The 24,318-nt window shown below is 45.3% G+C and overlaps 1 protein-coding gene across 2 annotated transcripts in view; it reads right to left on the minus strand.

The window, feature by feature from the left end:
- The window catches only part of LOC126481677 (juvenile hormone esterase-like), a 499,150-nt gene that overhangs the window by 33,090 nt on the left and 441,742 nt on the right, over positions 1-24,318 (minus strand). For both annotated transcript variants that reach the window (XM_050105611.1, XM_050105610.1), the window contains exon 12: positions 10,238-10,423. In XM_050105611.1, the coding sequence (XP_049961568.1) occupies positions 10,242-10,423 (182 nt within the window). In that variant the 3' untranslated portion in view covers positions 10,238-10,241. The remainder of the gene's footprint in view (positions 1-10,237; positions 10,424-24,318) is intronic.

The following is a 24,318-nucleotide window of genomic DNA, read 5'->3' on the forward strand; positions in this document are numbered from 1 at the left end:
TTTTGACATTGGTTCTCTGGGTGGACGGTGTTCTGCTTTTAGACACAGATCATGCTGTCTCTCAGGTAGTGGTCCCTTAGTGCTTCATTCAGAGGTTCTCCATTTATTACATGTAGATCTTTGGTGAGTATCACACACAAAGGTGTTGCCTATTGACATGTTTTGGCTTGGCTTGGTCAGTGATGTTACCAGTCTGGTTGCCTATTGTTCACAGTGTGTGATGCACCAAGCAGCTCCCCAACCATCATTGTCTTCTCAGCTGAGGCCATTGCATGAATGGGACCACACACATGTGGATTTTGCTGGCTGCTTTCTCAGTGTTTATTGGCTGGCGATAACTGATCCACGTTCTCATTTTCTGTATGTCTTTCATTGCGATTCCACATTCGCAAGTGCCACCATTGCAGCCTTGTCCAAATTTTTTTCACTCAAAGGCGTACCCATGACGTTAGTGTCTGATAATGGTCTACAATTTGTATTGCAAGAGTTTGCGGCATTTTGCCATGCCATTTTGGTGAGGAAAGTTTGGCGGTGCTACTGTATGGGTGCCTGTTGAGGACACTGCTACACCTCCTGCGCCATCCACCTGTACATCAACCTGTGCAGCCACTGCACCTCTTCCAGCCAGGTGCAGCTGTGGGCATGCACGGTTTCAGATGTTGCCCTAAATGAAGTCCAGTTGTCATGTCAGATGCAGGGTGCAACATGTCTGCAACATCCACATGGAGGATGGCCTCTGCTCAAGGCACTATAATCAGTTTTGCCTTCACATGGATGGCCGCATGTCCCATGTCACACCATTGCCTCTGAGCCTGTCCACAACGGGCACCACGTCACCTGCTGCTGACAGTTCTCCACGCCTACATGGGCGAGGCCATCTGTCCTTGGTGGCTGAACCAGCAGTTCCTGCATTACTTCTGATGCCATCATCAGGGATTCTGTCACCCATTCCTGAGCAACCACTGATACCAGTATCATCAGCATTGCAAGCACCATCCCTGAAGCCAATCCCAAGGTCAACATGGAAATAGCTCCGGCATCAGCAGTGTTGCTGTATGGTTTGACACTGGAAGGTGGCTGCAAAATGTGTCCATGCCCAAAACAGATGACACCATTCACTCCCACCGCAGTATGCCACCCTAGCCAGAGCCCAGCAAACAGCATGAACATCTCAAGAATCCATGATCTCAGTAAGAAAGCAAGAGTGCAGTGGTGTATGTGGGTACTTCCAAAAGGCTGCATGTGCAACTCAGAGAAAGAGAGAGAGAAAGAGGGGGGGGGGAGGGGTAAAGCAAGAAGAGAGAGGGGGCAAGGGAGGGAGTGAGGGAGGGAGGGAGGGAAATCACCATCAGAGCCAGTGACAGGCCCAAACTATTTAAGGCTAGCTGAGCTACTCTCAGCCAGAGTTCTCTATGTCTGTTGCTGCAGCTTTTTGTGTACATAATTGGTTCCTGCTGAGTGTTACTTAAATACTGTGTTCCACTTGTTAATGCTTCTGTGGAATAAAGTTGTGTTCAGCCTACATTAACCTCATTTAGTTGCAGTTGATGAGCAACCAGTTCTCAATAGTGTACAGAGCATCCTGCAAGATCTTAAAATATGAAATTGAGATAATGACAACAAAAAACAAAAAATGTTTTTGCTCCTATTTTTTCTAGATTTATCATCAATTAAAACAAGTTCACATTTTACAGAACTGAATAAACAAACCCACTGACAATGGCACAAATGTACAGAAACATGTTTGGGTATCTATGTATAAACAGCGTTCTGGGCAGCAGGTGGACCTTCCATCCAGTGATTACATCTGCAAACATGACAAATGCAAGAGCAGCAAAACGAAATAATGAACACTAGTTTACTGTTATTTTAATTAAGTTTTTTACCCATTTTACAACTTCCTCCTAAAGTTCCTCCATTAATTCTTCATTCTTTATTTCTACTACAGGCAAGCAGTACAAAGTCATGAGTAAAACTATGATATTTGCAGGTAAGTTCCAGTAACATGTAGTCCATTCCTTCTTTGTTTCCCCAGTACAAAGCACGCTGCAAAAATATTTTGGTGATACAGATTCTCCTTGTCAGCCAAGTGACAATTCATGTAGATTACTCTGTTATATAATTCCATTCACATTATGAAAATGGTCTATTGTGCTGTATTCATATCTAAATCAGATTTCTCCTTTACCTATTTAAGATCTATCCTTTTTTCCTACATGGTTTGTGATAATTGTAGTGAATATCTTGTGTATAATGTAATGGAAGCTGATAGACCTACAGTTCTTTATGTTCTGCCTGTTTACTTCCTCATGAAGAGAAATAGTTACAACAGTGTTCCAGGGCAGGGAAATTGCCTTCTTTGCCAACATTCACAAATTATCTTGCAAGCTCCTTTTGAAGAACTTTTCCTTCAGATTTAATAATTTCTATTGGCACCATCAACCCCCCACCCCCTCCCCCTGTTCAGGTGCCTATGCAGGGGCCAGGGGTCCCAACCAGCTTCCCAGCTTCTGGGGCTCTGTGCCACACCCTCTGTGTTTCCCAAGTTCAACAAATCCATTGAGCCTTGGGGCAACTATATGGCTCATCTGGAACAAACCTTTGTTGCTCATGATGTCACTGGTAATGTCCAGCATCATGCATTTTTTTCGCCTTTGTGGGCCCAGGAGTTTATCACCTTCTGCAACAGCTGCATCTCGATACAGAACTTCATGCTCTCTCCTACGAGGCGTTGACTTCTAGCCTCTTGGATTATTTTGACTCTCAGATCCACATGGTGGCGGCACGTCACAAGTTCATCTGTTGTCAGAAGCTTCCCGTGCAGTCATAGAGGGAATGGATTGCTATGCTGCAATGTCTCCCCTGTAACTGTCACTTTTTCTGTGGCAACACCCACTGCAAGCAGTCTTATGGTTCTGCACTCATTCATGATATGATTCTTCTCCCTGCCCTGGATGATACCTTATGGACTCATCTTCTGAAGCTGAAAGATCCCTCTTTAGACACCTTTTTATCCATTACCCATGCTTATGAGCAGTTCTTTTGCTCTGCTTCCACACTGCAGTCCCCGGCACAGGTCTTCGCCCCTTGCCCCCCATGATGCCAGTTCACATCACTGCAACCGTGCCGGAGGCCACCTCCTGAGGCTGCACCAACCCTCCAGGACCAGGGTGCTGGTCCCCACCTGTGCCAATGGTGGCAGCAGCAGCAGTGACAATGGTTGCCCTCCTGTAGTCAATGCTTCGTCACACATCAGAGGAAGATTGCCACTTCTGCAGGGTGACCTGTTTGGCCTGTGGAAAGCAGGGTCACAAAGCTGAGGTCTGTCGGTTGTCATTGATGACCGTGGACCACACTGCTTTGGACACCGCCGACTCCATGGACGAGACGGACCTGCTGCCACCAATTTCCTTTGTGCAGTCAGTTTTCTGCACACAATGGAACGATCACTCTGACTGTGTGGGTGGACAGCACTCCTCTCCCTTTTCAAGTGTATACGGGGTCCTCCACCACCATCATTGATGGGGATTCCCACTGTCAGTTGGGTTCATCATTTCTTCGTCCATTCCATACTTCCCTGAAGAGCTACAGCAACAACGTCATCCAACTGCAGGGGTGGTTCTTGGCTTGGGTCAAGTACCTTACTCATGATGTCACAGCTTGGGTTTTGGTCCTCGCTGCCCCTGAGGCCACCAACTTATTGGGAATGGATCTTTTTCCCTTACTGGGCCTCGAGATATATGGCTTGGACACAGCTGTCCAGTCGTTATCAGCAGACAATCACTTGCAGCAGCTTCTGGATGACTTCCCAGATGTGTTCTCTGCCACATCTCTGGGAACCTCCAGGTTTGAAGCCCATATCGAACTCCTCCTCTCAGTAGTCCTGAAGTTCCAAAAGGCTAGCTCAGTACTGTTTGCCCTCTGTGACAATCTACAGCAGAAACTTCGTCGCCCAGAGGCTGAGGGCATCCTGATCTCGGTCCCCAATAGTCATTGGGCTGCACCCATCATGGTCCTTGAGAAGCTGAATGGATCTCTTCGCATTTGTGGGGATTTTAAGGTCACTGTCAACACTCAGTCTGTTACTGACCCCTATCCTAAACTCAAGGTTGATAACATCCTGTTCTGCTTGGCTGGTGGCAAGGTGTTTGCCAAAACTGAACTGTGGGAAGCCTACCTCCAGCTGCCTAAGGATGAGTCATCGAAAACGATCTTGGTAATCAATACCCCTTTTGGGCTCTTCCATTACAACCGCCTCCTGTTCAGGGTCACCAGTGCTCCGGCCATCTTCCAGTGCTATTTGGAAACATTCACAAGAGACATTCTGGGGATGGCTAACTACCTTGATGACATCTTAGTTGCTCGCGTCTCCACCCTGGACTTGGCCCGGAACCTCCAGCACCTCTTCCATGCTCTTCAGGATGCTGGCTTATGTTGCAAAAAGGAGAAATGTCTTTTTTTATCCTCAGGTGACCTACCTCAGCCATGTTTTGAGAGATAATGGCATTCGACTGACGCCCCAGTATTCAGCAGCTGCCACCCCTGAAGGACATCTCCCAGCTCAAGTCAGTCCTGGGTCAACTCCATTACTACCGCCGTTTTATCCCACATGCTGTGGCTCTGGCGGAACCCCTCCACCACCTCCTCCATAAAATGTTACCTGGGACTGGTCGCCTGCTTGTGATAGGGCATTCCACTTCTCAAGTCTTCTCTCCTGACGCTGACTTGCCTTGTCCCTTATGACCCTACCAAGCCTCTCACCTTGGCTGCCGATGTGGCAGACTATGGTGTGAGGGCTATCTTGTCTCATATCATTGATGGAGTCGAGAGTATGGTGGCCTTTGTCTCCAAAACACTATCCCTGGCTTAGCGTAACTACAGCCAAATTGAGAAGGAGGCCTTGGCCATCAGCTTTGGGTTTAAGAAGTTCCAGGATTTCATCTATGGCTGTCACTTCACCTTATACACTGATCACAAGCCTTTGGTCTTGTTGTTCAGTGCTATGTCCGCCATCCCCACGAGGACTGAGCACTGAGCCTTGTTCCTAGTGGAATATTCCTACAGCATCCGATTTTGGGCCACAGCTCTCCATGCCAACGTGGCTCTTCTCTCCCGATGGGTGCCAACCCTGAGTTTGATACTGTCCTGATTTCCTGTTTCCACCTGAATGATGCCGCTGCTGAGGCAGTAGCTGATTTGCTGCTAGATTCCAATCTAGTCACACAGCGCATGGCAGATGACCCAACCCTCCAGGCACTGATGCACCATGTTCAGCATAGATGGCCATCAGACTGTCATCAGCTGCTGCACCCAGAGGTCTGGGCCTACCAGCACCACTACCAGTACCTACCTGTCAGAGATGCGGTCCTCCTCATCTTGGGTGATAATGAAAAATGATCATTGGTGTGTTGTGCTCCTCCACCAGAGGGCCTTGGAGCTTCTGCACATTGGTCATTGGGGGACTGTCCTGACAAAATGACTTGCCTATCAGCACGTCTACTGGAGGGGGATGGACGCTGCGTTCACCCACATCGTGGCCTCATGTCCCTCTTGTCAACAGCTTCATTCGGTGTCCTCTTGATGCCTGTTCCTGTGGCCTCCTGCTCCTTCTCCTTGGTCCCATTTAAAGACCCGTTCCTCAGCTCCTCCTGGATTATGCTTGTGGATGCAGGCAATGGGTTTCCTTATGCCTCCCGCATGTCCCCAAACCATCCAAGCTCTTTCCCACATCTTTGCCATTGAGGGCCTTCCGGAGATGTTGGTGATTGACAACGACCCTCAATTTATATCTGCTGAATTTACCTCCTTCTGCACCATCTTGGACATCAAGTTGGTTCATACTACTCCCTTTCATCCTGCAGCTAACGAATTAGCCAAATGGTTTGTCCATACATTCAAAGTCCACATGTCGAAATTGCATCTTCAACACCTTCTGGATGATACCCTTACCACCTTTCATCTCTCCTAGTGGTTCACAGTTCAGGATGGGTCATCCCCAGCTGAAAAACATCATGGCCACCCTTCTCAATCCCCCTTGTCTCTTCTGTTTCAATCTTCTTCCTGCCCAGCTCCTCCATGTTTGGCATGGCCCCGTTTTTCTCTACAGGATCTGGTCTGGGCAATGGTGTTCACCTGGAATTGTCTCTGGTGGGTCCCTGCCAGGGTCTTGTCACTCATCAGTCGTGCTATGGTGACAGTCACCCTCGACGATGGCATGATGTGCCAGAAGCACACCAACCAACTTCACACCCAGTGTGGTCCGCAGCTGGCTCCTCTGCTGTCTCCAGAACTGTTGACCCTCAGGGATGCCAGTGTTCCTCGCCATGTCCAACAGCCACCTCCGCTACTGCTACCAGTCACACCCCAGGCGGACATCCGGCAGAGGTCCCTATGCCCATGGAGGTGGATCCTGTGCCTGTGACCACTACTGGTCTCCTGTTGCCGTTGGCCCTGAGGCCCAACATCGAGATGAGCCTTCCACTCACACCTAGGGGGGGGGGGGGGGGGGAGGCATGGGGAGCTCTGCTGCGGTGGCCTACTTTAGACATCATAGCGTCCCACTTCAAGTCCAGCCAGCACGGGATGCATTCATCACAGGGCATTTATACACCAGAAAAGCTACGTCGTCTGTGTTGTCAACACAAATATTTCAGCCACAACACCAGGTCTCCACCAATGGCTGCCAGGGATGGCTACCTGTTCACGGAGCCTGTAGAACAGCTTTACCAGAGGTCGCAGCTAGCCCAGGAACTACTTTGATATGCCAGGCATGTGATCGCAAATAGTTCTGACAGATACATCCACTACATGGGCTTTATAGGGCGGTGCACTGCTGGCGAAGGACATTTTGACACACCCCTTGGAAATATACAGAGCTGCTACCCCAGCAGCCATGTCCAGATGCCTCTTCTAGCTGGTTGATCTCTTGCAAATGGACTTGGTATAACTGACGAAAATCTTGACATTGTAGAATTGTTTGATTGTGCTCTCTCCCCTCTCTCCCCTTAAAGAGTCAGGTCTTTTCTATTATTATTTGTCAGTTTGTGTTTGTGACAATCCACAGTTGGGATTGAGTCAGATGTTCTTTTGGAGATTGTTTTATTGTTTTGTTTTGGCAAGTCCAATAAATTGTTTTTGGACTTGGGTTTTCTGCATTTCTATTCTGCTAGCACATATACTTCAATAAGTTTCTGTTTTGTTTGCTTTATGCTTATAAAATTATGCTGATAATGCTGAATTACAATTTTTTTCAAATTTATTTTCATGGTTTATTGTCAGGAATAATATCCAATCTAGAGGATTTTTAGTCTCAGCAGAAAAGCTATGTCGTCTGTGTTGTCAACACAAATATTTCAGCCACAACACCAGGTCTCCACCAATGGCTGCCAGGGCAGTCAGTGCTAGGCAAGGTCCTTTGTTTGCTCAGAAGGGGAAGCTAGCAGTGTTCTTCTCCCATTCTGGCCAGTCACCAATGACAGAATCAACGTGCCTGCCCTGCATTCTTTCTCAAATGATTTTACAGAATCTGTTTGATAAAAAAATGGCATTTTTGCTTTACCTATAGCTTTACATGTCAGTTTCATGATGATGTGCCCACCCTTTTGTTAATGCTTATAGATGACGTAATATTTGCATGTAAGTAAGACACAGCACATAATTTGAAAACGTTTGTAATGAGAAACAGGGGTCACAACCATTTTACGTTTGATGCATACTACATATTATGTTGCTGCACATGAAATTTAGCTAAAATATTGACTTTTGCTTTAAGTTGGTTGAAGGCCTCTGTCTGTCACATATCTTGAGAAAATTGATCTGATGTAAGTCAGAGTGAAATATCAAAAAAATCATCATATTTTGAAAACAATTTCAGATATTGAAATGAGATTTTGGCATATGATAGCCTGCAAAGAGGAGAGTATTTTGCCATATATCTACACTCCTGGAAATGGAAAAAAGAACACATTGACACCAGTGTGTCAGACGCACCATACTTGCTCCGGACACTGCGAGAGGGCTTACGAGCACTGATCACACGCACGGCACAGCGGACACACCAGGAACCGCGGTGTTGGCCGCCGAATGGCGCTAGCTGCGCAGCATTTGTGCACCGCCGCCGTCAGTGTCAGCCAGTTTGCCGTGGCATACGGAGCTCCATCGCAGTCTTTAACACTGGTAGCATGCCGCGACAGCGTGGACGTGAACCGTATGTGCAGTTGACGGACTTTGAGCGAGGGCGTATAGTGGGCATACGGGAGGCCGGGTGGACGTACCGCCGAATTGCTCAACACGTGGGGCGTGAGGTCTCCACAGTACATCGATGTTGTCGCCAGTGGTCGGCGGAAGGTGCACGTGCCCGTCGACCTGGGACCGGACCGCAGCGGCGCACGGATGCACGCCAAGACCGTAGGATCCTATGCAGTGCCGTAGGGGACCGCACCGCCACTTCCCAGCAAATTAGGGACACTGTTGCTCCTGGGGTATCGGCGAAGACCATTCGCAACCGTCTCCATGAAGCTGGGCTACGGTCCCGCACACCGTTAGGCCGTCTTCCGCTCACGCCCCAACATCGTGCAGCCCGCCTCCAGTGGTGTCGCGACAGGCGTGAATGGAGGGACGAATGGAGACGTGTCGTCTTCAGCGATGAGAGTCGCTTCTGCCTTGGTGCCAATGATGGTCGTATGCGTGTTTGGCGCCATGCAGGTGAGCGCCACAACCAGGACTGCATATGACCGAGGCACACAGGGCCAACACCCGGCATCATGGTGTGGGGAGCGATCTCCTACACTGGCCGTACACACTGGTGATCGTCAAGGGGACACTGAATAGTGCACGGTACATCCAAACCGTCATCGAGCCCATCGTTCTACCATTCCTAGACCGGCAAGGGAACTTGCTGTTCCAACAGGACAATGCACGTCCGCATGTATCCCTTGCCACCCAACGTGCTCTAGAAGGTGTAAATCAACTACCCTGGTCAGCAAGATCTCCAGATCTGTCCCCCATTGAGCATGTTTGGGACTGGATGAAGCGTCGTCTCACGCGGTCTGCACGTCCAGCACGAACGCTGGTCCAACTGAGGCGCCAGGTGGAAATGGCATGGCAAGCCGTTCCACAGGACTACATCCAGCATCTCTACGATCGTCTCCATGGGAGAATAGCAGCCTGCATTGCTGCGAAAGGTGGATATACACTGTACTAGTGCCGACATTGTGCATGCTCTGTTGCCTGTGTCTATGTGCCTGTGGTTCTGTCAGTGTGATCATGTGATGTATCTGACCCCAGGAATGTGTCAATAAAGTTTCCCCTTCCTGGGACAATGAATTCACAGTGTTCTTATTTCATTTTCCAGGAGTGTATTATGAAAAACTTCACCATCTATCACGTTCTTCCACTAACTGCAGACTTTTTTAAGTTAAAGAATGTAGTTTTTATGGGCCATAGATAGGTGGTGAAATGAAAAATGTCAAGACATTACACATTTATTTTTAACCAAGGAAGTGATTTTTCATAACGTATTAACCTTATTTTTCCTCAGTTCCTTAATAAGCTTAACCAATGGCTGGTTTAGAATTCTCTCACAACTGTTCCTGCATGACACGTTAGTGAGGTGACATTGTAAACTGCACTGTGTTTTGACAAAAGAAGCAAATTTTAATAGGGTAACAAGAGAAATGTAGGTTTTTTCAAAATTTAACACTCATGGTGCTTCTCTGAAAGCTACAAATTGTTTACAAGCCAGGCATAAATAAATTGCTGCTTTTGTTGCATTTTAGGGGAATGTAGAAATTAACCAAAGCAGAGGTGACAGATCTTTTGGAATGCTCACCATGTAAGTGTGGGCACAAAGGGGTTCCACTTAATATTTACAAAAAATGTGAGCGTAGGCTTCAGTTTAGAACAGCACTTCCCCTCCAGCACTCGGATTTCCCCTAGAGCACCTGCTTGTAACCACCAGCACTACTGCTCTCCCCGCATGTGCCCTGCTGATTGATTGCACATCTACCAGCCACATTATTCTGCATGCACTCACTAGAGATGAATTAGGTCAATGATTTTAAGAGCAGAATCTTTATTATTCATTCTACCAATATAAATATATTCTCAGTACTTACTAGCAGATGGGGCACTTTTAATGCACATTATTTCTTCCATAGCTATGTTAATTGTTTCAGAATTGTAGGTACTATATGGAGAAATAAGTTCTAAAATAATTAAAATGATTTAGCAGTCTCACCTTTTCAGAACCAGTAGCCTGGCAGGATATTGTCTGTAGACAACAGGAGAACCAAATGGGGTGCTAGTTCCTTGTAATCAGGCTTGCTGATACTGTTCTCTACCAGTGGTAGAGAATTCCAAAAAGCCAAACGACCATGTCCAAAAGTCTGACGAGAACAGAACTGCAAATGTTGACTCTCGGCATCTGCAGATATTAAGAAATGTCATTTTGATGCAATATGATGTTTATATTAATGTCAAAACATCCATGAAAACTCAGTGTCAAACTGCAAAATATTTATATTCACTAAGAATATTTTATTTTCTCTTGACAGCAAGGTAGAAATTTATGTGAGATGTACATTGATGAACTGGTGAAGTGTAAATTCAATGAAACTCTTAAAATGCAACTACTGTTTTAATGTTGTTGTTGTGGTCTTCAGTCCAGAGACTAGTTTGATGCAGCTCTCCATGCTACTCTATCCTGTGCAAGCTTCTTCATCTCCCAGTACCTACTGCAACCTACATCCTTCATCTGTTTAGTGTATTCATCTCTTGGTCTTCCTCTATGATTTTTACCCTCCGCGCTGCCCTCCAATACTAAATTGGTAATCCCTTGATGCCTCAGAATATGTCCTACCAATTGATCCCTTCTTCTAGTCAAGTTGTGCCACAAATTTCTCTTCTCTCCAATCCTATTCAATACCTCCTCATTAGTTATGTGATCTACCCATCTAACATTCAGCATTCTTCTGTAGCACCACATATTGAAAGCTTCTATTCTCTTTTTGTCTAAACTATTTTTGTCCACGTTTCACTTCCATACATGGCTACACTCCATACAAATACTTTCAGAAACGAGTTCCTGACACTTAAATCTATACTCGATGTTAACAAATTTCTCTTCTTCAGAAACGATTTCCTTGCTATTACCAGTCTGCATTTTATATTCTCTCTACTTCGACCATCATCAGTTATTTTTCTCCCCAAATAGCAAAACTCCTTTACTACTTTAAGTGCCTCATTTCTTAATCTAAATCCTTCAGCATCACCCAACTTAATTCAACTACATTCCATTATCCTCATTTTGCTTTTGTTGATGTTCATCTTATATCCTCCTTTCAAGACATTGTCCATTCTGTTCAGCTGCTCTTCCAGGTCCTTTGCTGTCTCTGACAGAATTACAATGTCATCGGCAAACCTCATAGTTTTAATTTCTTCTCCATGGATTTTAATTCCTAATCCAAATTTTTCTTTTGTTCCCTTTATTGCCTGCTCAATATACAGATTAAATAACATCGGGGATAGGCTACAACCCTGTCTCACTCCCTTCCCAAACACTGCTTCCCTTTCATGCCCCTCGACTCTTATAACTGCCATCTGGTTTCTGTACAAATTGTAAATATCCTTTTTCTCCCTGTTAGTATTTTGCATCCGTGGCTTATTAAACTGATAGTTCGGTAATTTTCACATCTGTCAACACCTGCTTTCTTCGGGATTGGAATTATTATATTCTTTTTGAAGTCTGAGGGTATTTTGCCTGTCTCATACATCTTGCTCACCAGATGGTAGAGTTTTGTCAGGGCTGGCTCTCCCAAGGCTATCAGTAGTTCTAATGGAATGCTGTCTACTCCCTGGGCCTTGTTTTGACTTAGATCTTTCAGTGCTCTGTCGAACTCTTCATGCAGTATCATATCTCCCATTTCATCTTCATCTACATCCTCTTCCATTTCCATAATATTGTCCACAAGAACATTGCCCTTGTATAAACCCTCTATATACTCCTTCCACCTTTCTGCTTTCCCTTCTTTGCTTAGAACTGGGTTTCCATCTGAGCTCTTGATATTCATGCAAGTGGTTCTCTTTTCTCCAAATGTCTCTTTAATTTTCCTGTAGGCAGTATCTCTCTTACCCCTAGTGATATATGCCTCTACATCCTTACATTTGTCCTCTAGCCATCCCTGCTTAGCTATTTTGCACTTCCTATCGATATCATTTTTGAGATGTTTGTATTCCTTTTTGCCTGCTTCATTTACTGCTTTTTTGTATTTTCTCCTTTCATCAATTAAATTCCGTATTTCTTCTGTTACCCAAGGATTTCTATTAGCCCTCGACTTTTTACCTACTTGATCCTCTGCTGTCTTCACTATTTCATCTCTCAAAGCTACCCATTCTTCTTGTACTGTATTTCTTTCCCCAATTCTTGTGAATCATTCCCTAACGTTCTCCCTGAAACTCTCTACAACCTCTGGTTCTGTCAGTTTATCCAGGTCCCATCTTCTCAAATTCCCACCTTTTTGCAGTTTCTTTAGTTTTAATCTACAGTTCATAACCAATAGATTGTGGTCAGAGTCCACATCTGCCCCTGGAAATGTCTTACAATTTAAAACCTGGTTCCTAAATCTCTGCTGACCATTATATTATCTATTTGAAACAGACACGGCTTATGATTCTGCTAATAATAATTTTTTCCCTTCTCATTTTTCAGCTTTAATCTAGTTCTCTGTAGGTACCCAAATATTTCAAAACATTAATCAGGATGGGCTTCATATAGATACACAGTGTGTAAAAAAAAAGAAAGAAAGTGTTGAATAATTTGACAGGTGCTAGTACTCATCAAAACAAGAAAAATAAGTCCAGAAAACATGTGTCCAGATATGCATACTTTCTGAGATAAACATATGTTCAGAGGAAGGGCTGTGTGACTACTGGTTGCAGGTATTAGCACAGTCATTGCATTGGTGCTCCATCAAATGTGTCAGCTGGATATTATGACGTCTTACTCACAGAAGTCTACCTACCCTTAGGTGGACTGCAGTCTGTTGTGTGGTTCTAGTCAAGTTGTACCCTATGTTAATTTTCGTCTTGTTTGTGTGCCTTATTGTACAATGCTGTCAAGCTTGGGTATGTATAATGGTGATTTACTTCTTGCAAACTGGATTCACTTACGTGTTTACTTTTATTGTACTGTTTGTACATACAAATAGTGTCATACATCTCTTCTGCCACTTTTTAGCATGGAAGCCTACCACATGAGAAGTGAAATGGTGGGTATGATATTCTGGTATGGTTTAGCAAGTGGACATACCCTGTGAGCCCCTGCCCTCTACTCTGATAAGCTATTTGGCAGATTTTTCCAGCATCTGAGGGACATAGGTAGCCTTACACCTCAGAAGACTCACAGTGGAAGGTCCCACACATTCTGCGCATCTGACATGGAAGAGCATGTGCTATGTTTGGTGGAAAAAACCCATTGGAACAGTATGCAACGATTAGCAGCAGCAGAACATGTGTCTCACTCTCTTATCTGGGGTACTTTGTGAAGAACTGCTGTACACATATCATCTACACCACAGATCCACTGTTCACATCCAAGATTTGATTTACTGATGAGGCAGGTTTCGCAAGAGATGGTGTTGTGAATTTCCATAACCAGCGTGTATGGGCAGATGTAAATCCCCAAGCAATTCGGGAAAGTGGACATCAACACTGATTCTCAATCATCATACGGGCATGCATTGTATTGTATTGTATTGTATTGTATGGAACTGGGGACCTAGAAATGATGGAGAGGCTTCATCCCCTCCATAGCCCTCAGTGGTTCACAACCACACAACAGGCTACAGCAGTTCACTCATCCCACCACTGCCCCACACCAAACCCAGGGTTATCGTGCCGTTTGGCCCTCAGTGGACCCCCAGGGAACGTCTCACACCAGATGAGTGTAGCCCAATGTTAGTGTGGTAGAGTAATTATGGTGTACGTGTATGTGGAGAAAGTGTTTGCACAGCGATCGCTGACATAGTGTAACTGAGGCAGAATAAGGGGAACCGGCCCACATTCGCTGAGGCAAATGGAAAACCGCCTTAAAAACCATCCACAGACTGGTTGGCACACCGGACCTTGACACTAATCCATCAGGTGGATTTGTGCCGGGGACTGGCATGCCTTCCCACCTGGAAAGCAATACATTAGACCGCATGGCTAACAGGGTGGGCTGGGCAGGCATACTTGGTTACAGAGTAATGTGGCCATACATACTACACAAAGGTTACATGGAGTACATTATCTAGACTTTCTCAATAATGTATTACCTACCTTGGTGGAGGCTGTGTCACTGCAGCAACAAATACAAATGTGGTTCATGCATGATGGGAAGGACTAGCACACTTTCGTCACAATGTGTGTGAACATCTTTATGCGGACATTTCAGGACCTCTGGATTGGTCAGGGGGACCCTGCATCTTGGCTTGCTCATTCTCCAGGCCTCAATCCCCTAGATTCTGGTTATCGGGACATTGGAAGGAATTGGTCTACGCCACGCCAATCAGTGACATGCAGCTACTATAGGGTCATGTCTTTACTGCACCAGCAGGTACAACAAAGACTGGGTAAAGTTCAAAGAGTGCATCATTCCTTATGCCAGAAGGCAGAGGGGTGCATTGTCACAACTGGGCACCATGTTGAACACCTCATGTAAACACATGTTTATCACAGAAAGTATGCATTTCTAGATGCATGTTCATCGATCTCAGAAAGTATGTATGGGATTCTGGATACGGATCTCAATATACGTAATAAACAGTTCCCAAGCTTCCTATATAAACATATATTTTACCATAAAGACTGATATACATGAACCCGCATGAAGTACAAAGGCAGACTGAATTAAATATGGTGGCTCGTCAGAGCAGTTAATGTTCCAAAGATTGTAATTTGTGTGGTCAATGTGACCTATCGATGCCACACAGCCACCCCCCCCCCACCCCCCCTCGCAGTATGGAGTATGGTCTATGAGCCCTGAGGGGGTGTTGGGGGTCGTGTGGGTGTCAGCGTCGGCGTGAGTGATGCAAGGCAACAGGCACACAACCGGAAGCTCCATCTCTGTTGGGTCAGTGTGCGGAGGTGCGGCAGGCAGCTGCCGGTCCAACTCATAATCCAAAAACCAGATGGGAGGAATGATGCATCGGCCAACTCGGGAGTAGTGGTATGGGAGAGGAGGCGGCGTGTGAGCATACATTCCCTGAATGCATACTGAGCCGTCCAAAGAAATGAAAGCTCGAACACATGACGGGTTGCACTCTTGTGGGAGGGACAAGCTGTGCACTATCTTGATGTTGAGTTCCTCGGTGAGGGTCAGGTCTGAGCTGTTGGTGAGCAGTACAAGCACACAATTATCTAACACCATAATTGACATGTCAACGACGTGGTCTGGTGGTACCTTGCAGTGCAAAATGAAGGATGGGGCTTCTGCATCCCTAGTACCTGAAATGTCTTCAAAACCTGTGAATGGGGATTATGATGACATGCCTGGGGAATCTGCGAACTGCGGTGGTGACTCGTTGGATGGAGAACACCCAATCGTAGATTGAACGGACTCATTAGCGGGTTCATCAAAAGAACATGTGCTCAGGCAGTCCGATTGGGATGGCAGAGGGGTGTCAGAGTCTACGAAGGCAGTCTTGAGCATGTGTAGAGAAACAGTTTGCGAGCGATCTTTTATCATAATGTCAGACATCGTCTTGGAAGGGGCCACGGTAAGGGGGTTGTAAGGGTTGTCTGACAGAATCGTCCCTGAGCATGACATGTGAGCAAGTGCTGAGTGTGGTCGGCATGTAAGTGTCAGATGGGGAATAGCTGACAGGTGGGTGTTTCTAAAGTGTGCACGCATCCTTCTGATAAAGTCTGGGAAGGAGGGAGAATCCGCAATATCTTGGGGCAGAAATAGTTCCCCAGGTAAAACCGGGTTTTCGTCGAAAATGAATTTGGAAATCGTACTATGTAAATCTGGTTTAAATGTAGAACATAGGCCCAGCAACACCCAAGGAAGTGCCTCGGACCAGAGACAGTCATGGCACCTGAGCGCAGTTTTAAGGGTGCGGTGCCATTGTTCCACCAACCTGTTGCTTTGTGGGCGGTAGGCTGTTGTATGGATCTTTTCAATACCGCAAAGATTACAGAGAATTGTAAAAAGTGCAGAGTCGAACTGTCGACCCTGGTCGGTTGTGATGGTGGACAGACAGCCAAACCTAGTGATCCAAGAAGAAATGAATCCTTTGGCCACAGTTTCTGCTGTGATGTTGAGTAAGGGGATGGCTACCATCCAATGAGACATTCAGTCTATTGTGGACAGGATATATATACCTGTTGCCCTCCAACGGAGGGAGGGGACTGATAAGGTCGATATGTACATAAACAGAAACGTCCCTTAGGGATGTCAAACTTGCCGAGTGGTGGAGAGGTGTAATGTCCTATTTTGTTTTGTTGACAGGAAATGCAGCTGCATGCCCATGTTTGACAGTCCCATTTCACATCTTTCCACACTAAACGCTCGGTGACGAGGCAAGTAGTGGCTCAGATGCCAGGGTGGGCGAGATTATGCAAGGTGTTGAAAACTTGTCGGTGCAGCCTGGTCAGGAGCAAAGGCCACAGAATGCCCGTAGAAGAGTCACACCACATTTCGTCCAACATGCCAGGGAACTTAGCCTTGGTAAACATGAGCAAAGACTGCAGGTCCATGACCAGACCCTGAGTGTCCTTGTCTGAAACCTGTAGAGCAGCGAGGTCAGATAAATCGACCATACTTGAAACGGCATTGATTCGTGAGAGGAAATCAGCAGGGATGTTCTCCACGACTTTGATGTAGTGTACGTCTGTAGTAAATTGAGAGACCAGGTCGAAGTGGTGGAAGTGTTGGGGGGGAGGATCTTCTGGTGGATTGCAGAAGGCGTCTGCCAGTGGTTTGTGATAAGTAAGAATGAAGAAAGGACGGCCCTTGATGTCAGTGTGGAAATGTTTGATGTCCTTGTACACCGGCAGAAGCTCTCTATCAAAAGCAGAATATTTCTTCTGTGCTGTAGACAGTTTTTTGGAGAAGAAATGAAGTGGTGAAACTGTGTCACCTTTGCTCTGTTGTAATACTGCCTCGCCCGCGATGTCACTTGTGTCCGTTGTGATGAACAAATCAGCACACAGATCAGGGTGGGCGAGTGCGACTGCATGAGCTAAAGCTGATTTAAGAACCCTGAAAGCCTCTAGCAAGGGTTCAGTCCAACGGACTGGTTTAACGCCCAAAGTCTGTTTGCCGGAGAGCAATCCACCAGCGGGGCCTGCACGGTGGTAGCAGAAGGTAGATGACGGCGGTAGTAATTTGTAGTGCCTAGGAAACATCTGCATTCTTTGTACGTAGCTGGGGATGGCAGTGACGTGATAGCCTGCATGCAGGATTTGGGAGGCTGCATTCCATCTGCAGAGACAGTGTAACCCATAAATGTCGCAGAAGACTGACACAATTGGAGTTTTTCTTTGTTGACCTCGACACTGTTGGATACCAAAGTCTGGAGGACCTGGGATAAATGATCTTCATGGTCTACAGTCAATTTGCTGAAAATGACTATGTCATCCAGGTATGCGAAGCAGAACTCAAATCGTCGTAAGACTGAGTATGAGATGTTGCCTCGTTTGTGCCACATTCTTTAAACCGAATGGCATGAAGCTGTACTGGAACAAACTGAGCGGTGTGATGATCACAGTCTTTGGAACGTCTTCCGGTGCTACGGGAATCTGGTTATAAGCACGTTTGCTGTCAATCACGCTGAAGATTGTGGCACCCGATAACATATGAGTGAAATCGTTTACTTTTGACGTGGGGTAATTGTCCATGACAGTGTGAGCATTTAAACGTCTGTAATCACTACATATTTGAAAAGAAACGTCGTGTTTGGTGATGAGGTGAATTAGTGAAGACCAATTGCTGTCCGATGGCTGTAGGATGCCTGCCCCCAGAAGTTCGTTAATTTGCTGCTAGGCCACGCACAGCTTAATGGGGTTGAGGAATCTAATCTTGTGTCTAATAGGAGGGCTGACAGTGGTAATTACAGGGTGTATACATGGACAAAGAAAAAAAATTCCCGGATTTTTCCTGGATTTCCCGGTTAAAAATACATTTTCTCCCAGGTGACAGTGTATTTTCCCTTATCAATCCTTTGAATGGTTATGGTTTTATACACGGACGTACAATTTCCTGGCACTTTAGAAAACGAAACTCAGGGAAAAAGACACCTTTTGGAAATATCTTTGATGTGCAGCAACATGTACGCTGCGTATTTTCCTATTATGACAGCACACATTGGAATTCCACCAAACACCGCATGTTACTTTCCGAAACATTGAAATTGAGATTTCGATGCACTTTCATAAGCCATTCGTAGCTTGTGTCGTGTGATCTTGCCAGCCGATGACAGCGGATATTCAGAGCATAGGACACGTGATGTAGTCAGCCAACAGCAACATCACTGTTAAGTAGCACGAACACACAAACAGGGAAAGTTAATAGTTTAAATTAAATGTGCCAGTAAATTTTTTAATAATGACATAAATGTCTGATCTTCATGGTTCAAAATTCTTCTAAATCATCAAAGAGCTGATTTCTAAATGAGAGTCAAACGCTCTGTGATTTAATAAATTCATGGTACATTCTTGCACATAGCTCAACTTATGTAAAAGGATATTTACTTTGAAAGTAACGCTTTTCAAACCACCATTCGCAATATTCTTCTGCGACCTGTTAGCAATAAGTTTGTTTCAGCAGTTGCCAGAGAGTGCAGATAACAGGCGACACCGTGCTTGGGTAGCTATCATGACTTAGGAAATCCGTATGTACGTACGTGTAAAACACTGAAAGATCATATGTTGTCATAAAAGAAACAAAACATCAGAGGATACTGCAAGAGCATCGGAATTTTGTGAACCATATTAAAATGTGCACATTTTAAGTGCATACTTAAAGGGCACATTCATATGTCCAGATTCCCAATGAAATAGACCTCGACCTGATATTAAGCTTTTCAGTGCTGTTTTCGGGATGTAAATTTTCTTGGAGCACCGATACTGTATTATATCATGTTTGGGTCTTTATTATGGCATAATGCCATACATGCTAGAAAATGAAAACATGCACTTGAAATGCTATGAACAGTTGAAACTACCCAGTACTGTGAATTAAACATTTCGTTTCAAATACATTGACTGCCTCTGCAGAAAAGGTTAACAAAAGCCTAATTTCTTTAGCAAACAGACAAAAATAACTTCATTGTTCCGCAAGGTGATTAATGCTTGTCTGTCAGAAAGGTGGAAATACAATAAAATCTGAAACTAATGACATATTTCAGCCTTCCGTAATTATGTGAATGTGTTTTCATTCACTTGATCACTCCCGACCACAGAAGTCCATTTTGTTTTCATTTGACGTGAGAGTAAACAAAGGGGAAACAGCAAAATCACTAAATGTAAACACGGGTCATGTGGAGTCTACGCACTATAGCTCAGACTGCTCTGTGCTTCAGCCCCGAATGTATGACATTTGAGAACCACATCAATATTTAAAAAAAAAAAAAAAATCAAATTTTTAAAATATGCTCATCTTGTAGCACACATCTTTCTGAAAAGTCTGAAACATAAAACATATGTATTTGAGGAAATGTAAGACATATTATTTGGTCTTATGTATGCCAAAATACAGTGCCACGCCTCTTCATAAAGCATTTTTCTACCGCACGTCCAAACTATATTCAGGAGAGTGGAAATTGAAATGTCCTGTGGTGCCTCTCCTGCTCCCAGTTGGCCGGTTTGACAGCCTGCCCCTCCTTAAAAAAAATCTCACAATTAATAGCGGATGGGTTTATTTGTAATCGAGAGAACAAGAACTCTTCAGAATATCTGAACTCTTTATTGCCTAATAGCTAATAATTTGCTGTTTTGTGTGACATAAAATTAAATATAGGATATATAAAACCAATACTGACAAGAGATAAGAAAGAATTTACACATTTCTTCAAACCTTAGCTCCTAGCATTTTTTTCTCTCTAATCTTGCTACAGCTTTACATGGCATGCATTCCTTTCTGCAAAAGAATCTATTACCTCATCAAAGTTTGCCAAACGTTTTGCTACATGAAAAATCGAAATGTCATTATCTAATACTGAAAAAGCTGTTAATACTAATAATACCCAAGACTGGTGTGGTTACTCAATCTGATTACGTCTATTTTGTCACTGTCTGCTAGATAAAACAAAATAGGCCTTTCTAATGTGGCAGCAATTTTGTAAAACACCAAATAAACGAGACTGTTTTGGCACAAATGGCCATTTTTATAACACGACAGAATATAATCCAATAAGTGCCAATATCAAATGCCTATTAGGCCTACTACAAGCAAAAAGCTTTATGTTAGGAAATAGTTTCACACTTCATTCATACGCTCCAGCTTCTCAAGCATGAGATCGAAAAGTAGTATTACGAAATTTTTATATAAATTTGGAATCGTCTTATTCTTCCATAATTTGTGTGATGTCCCGCCGGCAGGGGTGGCTGAGCGGTTCTAGGCACTGCAGTCTGGAACCGCGCGACTGCTACGGTCGCAGGTTCGAATCCTGCCTCAGGCATGGATGTGTGAGATGTCCTTAGGTTAGTTAGGTTTAAGTAGTTCTAAGTTCTAGGGGACTGAAAAATTTTCTGTCAAAATTTCATTTTCTTGGATACACCGAGAAGATAATACATAATCTTTCTCACCTGTAATTCCTGTCAGTCATTTATTTCCACTCTGGTAGTCTGAATCTATGGATTTCGCTAGTAATTATAACAACGCTGATCATTCGCAAACCCAATCAACCACATAATCAGACAGCGATTGGCATTCATCTGTTCGGATTTACTCCCTCAGCTCATATAGCCCCATCCCCTTTTGTCTGAGGAAAGTTTATTTCTAGATGCGATAAGGATTCTCCTGACAGACACATCACGTACACAATGCATGCATTCAAAAGTCAACTTATGATTCATTCAGAAATCAACTTAAAATGTGTTCAACAATGTTCAAAAACCAACAGGGGAGCGTTTCAAAATGATATGAATAATCGATAGGCAAACGTGTGCTGAATGCTAGGAGCTTTGTGAAACAAGTCTTTTTTACTCAAGAATATGAATTTGGTGCTTCCCCTTTTCTCTGGTAGCATCTAGATTCTAGATGCTTGCAGCGACTGCTTGCTCAGCCAACAGCCACATTCCTGTTTCCAGAAGCGGGAGAATCTACTACTCAAACGTGACTCAACTGCGCATGCGCATGAGCCCGCGTGTAACTGCTAAAACAAAAGCCGCCCGGTGTGTCCGTGCGGTTCTAGGCACTTCAGTCCGCAACAACGTGACCGCTACGGTCGCAGGTTCGAATCCTGCCTCGGGCATGGATGTGTGTGATGTCTTTAGGTTAGTTAGGTTTAATTAGTTCTAAGTTCTAGGCGACTGATGACCTCTGAAGGTAAGTCGCATAGCGCTCAGAGCCATTTGCTAAAACAAATTGAATGTAAAAAATTGCGACTTCACGCTCATTGGAGGCAATTTGTTATTATGAAGTACTGCACAGTCTTCCTAAAGCCTTTGACACATTTTCAATTGGCAGACGCTTGCATGAGCACTGTGTGTTGTTGTTGTATATGGCGCATTTCCTTTGCAATTAAAGTTATTTTCGTTTTTTTCTCTCGTTTATCTTTTACTGTTGAAGTAGTATTCTGCAGTAGCAGGATACAGTAATATCCTTTGTTAGAGTATCAGTTCTTACCAGTCAAAAATACAAAAAATTAACTGAAAACTAAAACAATGAAGAATTCCCAGGATTCAAAAAATATCTTGGGCTTTTCCCGGTCGTATACACCCTGTAATTATCTTGTGTGTCATTCCATCAGTGACAGAAGAGTCTGAGAACTGCACACAAGGCTGAGTAACGTTTTGATGTGGAGTTTCGGGATGAGTGGGGAACGATGAGGCATAACCGTTAGCGCAAGTGGGAAAAGGCAGCATGAACGTCACATGCCTATTACTCGAGCATGGCATGCGCTTGTTTGTAGAGGTTGGCTGTGCACCCAGCATGGAGTGGAGTGGGGCGCGCAGCGAATGTCTGTTGTTAACTTTGCCTTGGGCAACTGGCATGGGCGAGAGAGGCCCTGGCATTGTACAAGGGAGAGCGATGGCCACCAAGTTGCTTGGCTGACACGTGGGAGAGGAGAAATGTTTATCAATAAGCAGGATGACTGCCTGCATAGTGGGCGTGGTTGTGCTGCACGAGCGACTGTTATTAGAGACACTGTTTGAAACACGAGGCACTGCGCGTAATGGATGCTTGGGCAGTGCAGAGGTCACTGAACTCGAATTGTCACACACAATGAATGTTTTTGATCTAACCTGATGAGTGTTCAAGCTGATGCTTGGCAATGAAGTTCGTTCCAGTGAAGGAACTGCAGATTTCAGTTTCAACAGCAATGCGCGGGCTGCAGCGAGCTCATTGTAAGTGTGAGCAATGCGTTGTTTCAGCTCGTCATTCTCCTGGCAGAGGTGCACCGCTGAGTCGTATTTTGAAAGTAGGTTAGTGATGCAGGTCACAATCTTGCCCATGAGGACGGAACATTCGCGAACTAAATCCCATGTTGCGGTGGAAACAGAATGAGGAGAATGGGTGCCAGAGCACAGTATCTGAGTGTTAGACGGGTGGTGTAACACTGAACACTGGACCACATTCAGGGAGAGTTTGTAATGGGACAAAAAAATCCATACCGAGAATTGGTTCATCAATGTCGGTGATGTAGAAGGTCCACGGGTAACACAGAGAAGGGGATACGTGCACCATCACTTTCACAGAACCAACAGTTAGTAACGTTGATGCGTTGACAGCTCGTAGGAGAGACTTCGTCGGTGAAAAGTCGATAGGAGTCAACGATCGAGGTATGGTAGACATGTCAGCACCAGTGTCAACTAAGCAGACAAACTGTGATGAAATGTCTGTCACATATAAATGACCGTTAGACCAAGGGGACAAGTGGACAGAGTGCTATGTTAGGGGACACCTGTGAAGGTCCCTGCAGGACTCGGCGTCAATTAGTTCCTGCGGTCGGTGTTTGGGTGTTGGCAAGGTAACCTGCACTTGTTGGCTGTCCCCCCCCCCCCTCCCCCTCCCCCCTAAAAATCTTGTGGTACCAACAGTATGGATGAGCCGGATGTGACGGTGGTGGTGACTGTGATAGTGGGGGAGGCTTGTCCTTGTTGATCTGTTCTGGGATGTAAACTGGGACGTATGGAGTGTCGGCGATTCTCGAGTGCTCAGAAAGAGGAGAGAGTGAACGAGTACTGCCTGGCAGCATAGAAGGCGTGGAAGCAGAATGGGCCCTGCCCTTGCCTGCAGACAGCCGGTAAACAGGAGGTGTAGTGTAACACAGCAATGGTGGATGAGCTGGGTGTTTCTGCCACAGGAGCACATACAGCTGATCTGTGATGCGTAGGCAAGAACCGATAGACTTGAAAGAGTTCAGCAGTAGGTGTATCTGTTGGTCAGTAGGTAACTTGGCAGACTGTACCACCCACAGGGTGACGTCCGGCATCGTGTGTTCACTCCCGAGTAACCTGAGGCGGCGCCAAAGTTGTGATGGAGTGCGGTCTCCCAGGTGCTCCTCATACAGAATCTTGATTATCAATTCCTGTGGTGAGCGGGCAAATTGGTCCAATATTGTTTTCTTGGCAAATAGGGGGGGGGGGGGGGTAGCTAGGGTAGGCAGCCTGGAGGTGGAGATGAAGGTGGCTTTGGTGTGTCTTGGAAGGCCTGTGGTCCCACTGCACAAGAGTTCATGCTGGGATCCAGTATCACTGGAGCGTAAATGTTACTAGCACACACGTTTGGAACAACGGCTGTCTGTAACGCCTCTGAAGACACCTGAAAACACGATGCAGTAGGCTTGGTCAGTACCGTGGAAGCGAACGGGTGAGCGGTACATACTGAGGGCTGGAATAGCACTGATCATGTCCAACTTAGAAATGACGTGGAAGGCTGGTGCGACATTTGCAGATGGTACTGCGGAAGGAGCGAGCAGTTGTATGGATGGAATTGAGGTACCTCGTGGGTGAGGGGGGGGGGGGGGGGGGAAGGGGATGTAGGGGGGTGGTGGCCTGGAGCTTAAAGTGGCAACAATGAGGGTTTTCCATGCACACTGGCCATGCACCCTTCGTGATAGGACCATAAAACACTGGTGCAACCTGTTTGTGGTCGCACTGTCGTAATACAAC

This window comes from Schistocerca serialis, chromosome 5 (assembly GCF_023864345.2).
Source record: "Schistocerca serialis cubense isolate TAMUIC-IGC-003099 chromosome 5, iqSchSeri2.2, whole genome shotgun sequence".
NCBI lineage: Eukaryota > Metazoa > Arthropoda > Insecta > Orthoptera > Acrididae > Schistocerca > Schistocerca serialis.